At 44.6% G+C, this 5,800-nt stretch overlaps 1 protein-coding gene across 2 annotated transcripts in view; it reads left to right on the top strand.

Annotated features, from left to right (window-relative positions):
• Positions 1 to 5,800, top strand: part of fbln2 (fibulin 2) — a 68,659-nt gene that overhangs the window by 22,149 nt on the left and 40,710 nt on the right. For both annotated transcript variants that reach the window (XM_034868444.1, XM_034868445.1), the window contains exons 4-5: positions 538 to 664; positions 1,677 to 1,863. In XM_034868444.1, coding sequence (XP_034724335.1) covers positions 538 to 664; positions 1,677 to 1,863 — 314 coding nt within the window. The remainder of the gene's footprint in view (positions 1 to 537; positions 665 to 1,676; positions 1,864 to 5,800) is intronic.

Consider the following 5,800-nt stretch of genomic DNA (forward strand, 5'->3'; position numbering starts at 1 on the left):
TGGACAACTGCTGTAGTCCGAGCTGTTGGCAAAACAACACCTACGAGACTTAATGGTGCATTCAATTGCAACTCGTAAGCTTGTGGTGCATTCAAAGTTATTGTAAAATACCCTTCTTCCATCAAGTGGTTCTTCGTTTTGTCTTTTAACTGCAATTGACTGGTGAAATAAGTTATTGTCATTAAATTTTACAAGAACTCATTTAAATTTGCTTTTGAAAATGTGTATGCATGCACGTCCTGCATGTGGTGCGGAAGATAAAATTTGCTGCATTTATACATTTCACATAGATACTGGCTTCAGTTTCCCTCCAAAAGGGGCATTTCAAAGTGATACCTTGCCGATTTTAAACCAGCTCTGTTTCATTGCAGTGTGTGTGCAGATGAACAGATTCCCTCTGTGCTGTCAGTTTTTTAGTCTGACGTTCTTTTTCTCAGATGCAGAGTGAAACTTACTGGGCAAAGGAATATGAATCATATTGTTTGTGTGTGGGTGTGGGTGTGTGTGTGTGTGTGTGTGTGTGTGTGTGTGTGTCAGTGTTGCAGAGAAGCAATGCTGTCTCAGCTTTATAAAGGAGAGCCAGTGTGAATCAGGCATGACTGCCGCCAGAGGAGGGGACACCTGTGAAGGGGAGGAGAACCAGTGCACAGATGACTCCTACCAGGTACATTAGTGTCTCCCACAATGGCAACTTTAACAGTAGCCTAATGTTGTTTTTAGAGGGGAAGAAACAGAAAGACATGATGTCACGGGTGGATTGGGCAGACCTTTTCTAGACACCAAGTTCTAAGTGAAAAAAACACTGAATTGATTAAAGGCAGTTGCCTCTTCCACTAGACGGGAATACTAATTGTTTTTGTAAGTCAAGTAGGGTATGAGTCACTTATGTGACTTTACTAACAGGCAGCTGTCAAGTACTTTGAATACTTTGGAACTGCCACGAAAACATGGTGGAATCTGGGTTTGCCCCTGTAGCTTAGACTTTTTAAACGTTTTTTTGTCCAGAGTGAGATTTCAATTTCAGATAGCAATGCGAGCAGAGAGGCTTTTGTAAAGGTCCAACAATTTATTTTTCGTCATTGGAAAAAAGTCTAAATATATTGATAAATAACTGCCCAAATCTCCCATTTCTTCCATATGGAAATAGGAATCATGCCTTTGCTCAGTGAGCTCCAACAGCAAAAGAGGAAACCCGGAGAACCTCGAGCCAGCTGTACATGTGTTGAGGCAGCTGAGCCAAACCATTGTGCTCTTGTGCCATTGTGTTTTAGAGAAAAGTAAAATAGAAAAAAAGGTGGAAATCTGGTTTTCTTTGTATGACATGTGGTTTAGCTTGAGGCAGCAGCTGAAACTCTTTGCGGTGTGCGATGAACTCGCTTGTTTAGCTTTTTAATTTCTAAATTTCTATTTAGGGAAAAAAATATGTATTGTTGTGAATGGGGAGAGACTCATACTTTTCTGATCCCATTTGAATTGAGCCAAGAATCCAAAAACAATATCCCTCTCCGTGTTCACTACCATACGTGTTTCTTTCTTAATTAAGGTCCCATAATGGTGGACCAATGAAGAGGGTGGGACTTTGCTACTCTATGGTAGAGGGTCATAATAAGAGGTGGTGATTAGGGCCGTCAGTGACTCACTTCTAAAATGCTCTGCGGTTGTGTCTGGATGCACAGGTGTGCTGCAGCTGCTGTTCCCTGGGCTTACGGGCGCATAGTGAAGGATGGGGTTGTGATGCCCACCAGTACCTGGGATACCCGTGTGGACACGTCTTCCTCACCTGCTGCCAGAAGGAGGACAGTCAAAGCCAGATCCCGCTGAGAAGAAAGCAGAAGCCCAGACCAACTTCTATGCCAAGAAAAGGTGCGTTACCAGCTGCATAGCAAAGTTTCACTGGCAAATGGAAAACACATTCGTCATGCACATCAGGGATGTTACAAGCCTAGGAGTCAAAGAGAAAAAGAAAGTAACATTTCCAAAAAAAAAACTAGTTTAAAAAGGAAAAGATTTAACACTTTGTTTTCCAAGATATTTATCGCGCTATCCTACCACATTTAACATGCTTTGCAGCTGTAAATGGCTTCTCCATTTTCTCTATACATCTCACAGTGGGACAATAAATATTTTGAGTATACTGTTAGGCTGGCAGTTCAGATTCAGGAGCAGACACAGAGGAAAGGTTGGAAACAGAAATAGAGGTTTATTGAACACAAAGGTAATGATGGTGCTTTGAAATCCTCTGGGGCTGAGAGCGGGCAGACAGGCGGGAGGCAGGTCCAAAAAACAACAATTCAGCTCACGCTGGCAGACTGGGCTTCCAGGACTGAAGCGGGTATCTGGAGCAGGAGCAAAAACACACAAATTCAACAAAGCTTAAAGCAGGAGAGACTAGATGGAGACTATCAAACAAAAACCACTGGCTGGCCATAGCGAGTGTTACCACTTTGGGTGAACACACGATCTGGCAGAGACTAGTTGGAAAGCCTTGTTTTAAGACGCAATGATTGCTGGATCTGTGTCAGGTGTGTAGAAAGCCACAGGTGTGAGAGAGGGGAAGAGAACTAGGAGCGCCACACCCACTCAGCACAGGACAGACAGAAGGCAAAACAAAAACACAAGGGTGAGGGAAACAGACAGACTGGGGAGGCAGCAAGCCAAACCATGGCTGCCCCCCCCCCCAACGTGAGCCTCCCGGCATGCCAGGATGGGTGGCATGGAACCACCCAATCATATCTGTTAACAAAATAAAAGGCCGGGGGATTCATTGCCGTAACCCCCGATCCAAGAGGTAATGCAAGCCCCTGCCACGACGGCGGACAGGTTGTGGCAGGAGAAAGCCAAAGTTATGGCAAGCAACTTCCTGTTCCCCACATCATAGTTCCGTTCTGGTGGACTAAGGAGGCGAGAGAAAAAGGCGCACTGGTGCAGTTTCTGGTGTGTTCCAAAACCCTGGTAGAGTTCTGCCCCCACCCTGCTGTTTTTAACTGCTCAACTTAAGTGAGGGGAGTTGCAGCCTTACTATAGTTCTGATAAAGCGTCTGTAAAAATTGGAAAACCCCAGGAAGCGTTGTTACTGCTCACAGGAGGTGGGAGTTGGCCATTCATCTTACCTTCTCAGGATCTGTCTTCACTTACCCGCCCTCAAGAAAAAACTCACAAAACTCTTGCATTCACATAGAGCTCTGTTCTTGAGTAGTCACTGGAGCACCTGGCCGACATGGGAAACATGATCAGCAGTGTCTTTAAAAATAAATGAAAATGTCATCCAGATATACAGATACAAAGTGGTTCAAAAAAGCTCTGCGCACATCATTAACAAATTAGGCATATTAAATGTGGTCTTCCATTTGTCCTACTCCTTAATCCGAACCAGGTGATAGGCATTATGAAGGTCCAACTTGGTGAAGCCAGTGGCTTGCTGTAGGGAAAAGCAGAGTTCATCAAAGGTAGGCCGTACCGGTTCTTGACTGTCAAGTTGTTAAGACCTCAATAGTCTATGCATGGTTGGTGGGTCTTATCCTTCTTCTCCACAAAGAAAAACCCCTGACTGGGAGGCTAACTCCAGAAAGTTGCCCTCTGCACCAGAATCGATCAGGGCTAGCACAGAGAGGGAGAGCCAGAGAGAGATGGCTGGAAGCTGCATACGAGTGGGGTTAGAGGTTGTGAGGTTACCATGGCTCTCCAACACCTCTACTTTTATTGGGGAGCCCGGTCTTTTGGCCATGGTTCGCAGAGATCTGCTCTAAAAGGGGATATGTTGTGGTTGTGTATATTTATGTTGGGGTTGTGTAGATTTCTATTTCTGTGTGTGTGTGTGTGTGTGTGTGTGTTTGTTTGTACATTACTTTTCAAGTTTAGCAGTTAGTACTTGGCGAAATAATAAAACATGTGCTTCATTCTGCCTCCTCAACAACTCAGCAGCAAAGTATATTTACTGTTACCTTTTAAAGGAACACGCCAACTTTTTGGGACTTTAGCTTATTCACCGTGTACCCCAGAGTTAGATAAATCCATACATACCCTTCTCATCTCTGTGGACAAACAACAAGGTCACATGAGAGACAGACATCTTCTAACCAAATACATACTGCGAACTATTCTCAGAAGACAAAGCAATGCTACTTCTGCTACTAGGTTGGAGTGATTTGCTGTGAGAAGCCCCTTGGTGAGAAGCAGAGAATTCGCTTGGATTGTTTAGAGTTGGAGTAACAACACTAACTCTAACTCTGGGGTATACGGTTAATAACCTAAAGTCCCAATAAGTTGGTGTGTTGCTTTAACAAACTATTGGACTGAAATATGGATTTGTTCTGGTTTGAGCCATCGCTACTTTCTCCTTATTTAAGTTTATGTCAGAGTTGGAGTGTAGGCTGTTTGATCTCCCAGAAGACAGATGCTTTAGGTTGATTGGTCAGGAGTCACGTTACCGTTCAGAGTAATGGCAAAAGATGTATGCAAGCTGTGATGAATCAGGAACAGATGGCAGCTCAGGCTGCTGTCTCTCTACTTGTGCCGGCAAAGTTTTTCTCTATCTCTGATCCATCAATTACCTAATGCCAGTGACATTTACATGAATCGGTTTTGTAAGCAGCGGAGGTTCAGGATAAACATGCTTTAATGCAAAATTATTCCAATACCCATTTGTATCTTCTTAAGTCTACAAACACGTGGTTGAACCAGTTTGTGAACACATTTGCTTACGTTAGGTGGATGGGCTGCTCAATTTGACTGTTGTGGCAGAGAGGCGATACAGCCAATCTAACCATAATAACATCATTTTAATACTTTCACCCAGGACATGCATGTTCGTTCCTGAACTAGTCTTTTTGGTGCCTAAACTGTACTTGCACTCACAGCTGAATATGACAAAAATATATCTTGTTTGCAGCTCTAATTGGCCGGCTACATTGCACGCATAACGTATGCGGCGCAGATGCTCCAACACTGCGCTTCCACTATAATCAATGATAATGGCTACACCGGGTATTAGAGCAGCACAGAAGTGGTGCGTATGTTCCGCAAAGATCTGCTCTGAAAGTGGAAATGTTGTGGTTGTGTATTTTTATGTTGGGGTTGTCTAGGTTTCTGTTTCCCTGCTTGTATATTTCTGTTTCCTGTAATTCCCTATTGATTGTTTGTTTCTACACAGTGGGTTTTTGTTTCCTGTTGATTGTGTATGATTCAGTGATTATTGTGTCGGTTTCTGTCCCCTGTTATTTGTTTGTTTTACTGTTTTACATCCTAGTCCTCCACTGTCTGTATGTTCTGTTTCCTGTTTTTTGGGATGTCTCGGTTTTGGCCCCTGGTCTTGTCTAGTTTTATTTCCGGTGTTTTCCCTCCTATCTGATGGTTCTGCCCCGCCCTGATGTGTTGCACCTGTTGTATCACCTGCTCCATCTCATCCATCCATCTTCGTCCGCTTATTCGGGTTTGGGGTCGAGGGGGCAGCAGCTCCACCAGGGGATCTCAAACTTCCCTTTCCCGAGCCACATTAACCAACTCCAACTGGGGGATCCCGAGGCGTTCCCAGGCCAGGTGATATAACACCTCTACCTACTCTTGAGTCTTCCCCGAGGCCTCCTCCCAGCTGGACGTGCATGCCACCTCAACTGGCTCCTTTCAACGCAAAGGAGCAGCGGCTCTACTCCGGGCTCCTCGTGGATGACTGTGCTATCTCTAAGGGAGATGGCTGCCACCCTTCTGAGGAAACCCATTTCCCCCGCTTGTACCCTGGATCTGGTTATTTTGGTCATGACCCAGCCTTCGTGACCATAGGTGAGGGTAGGAACAAACAATGGCC

Source organism: Etheostoma cragini, chromosome 4, assembly GCF_013103735.1.
Source record: "Etheostoma cragini isolate CJK2018 chromosome 4, CSU_Ecrag_1.0, whole genome shotgun sequence".
Lineage (NCBI taxonomy): Eukaryota > Metazoa > Chordata > Actinopteri > Perciformes > Percidae > Etheostoma > Etheostoma cragini.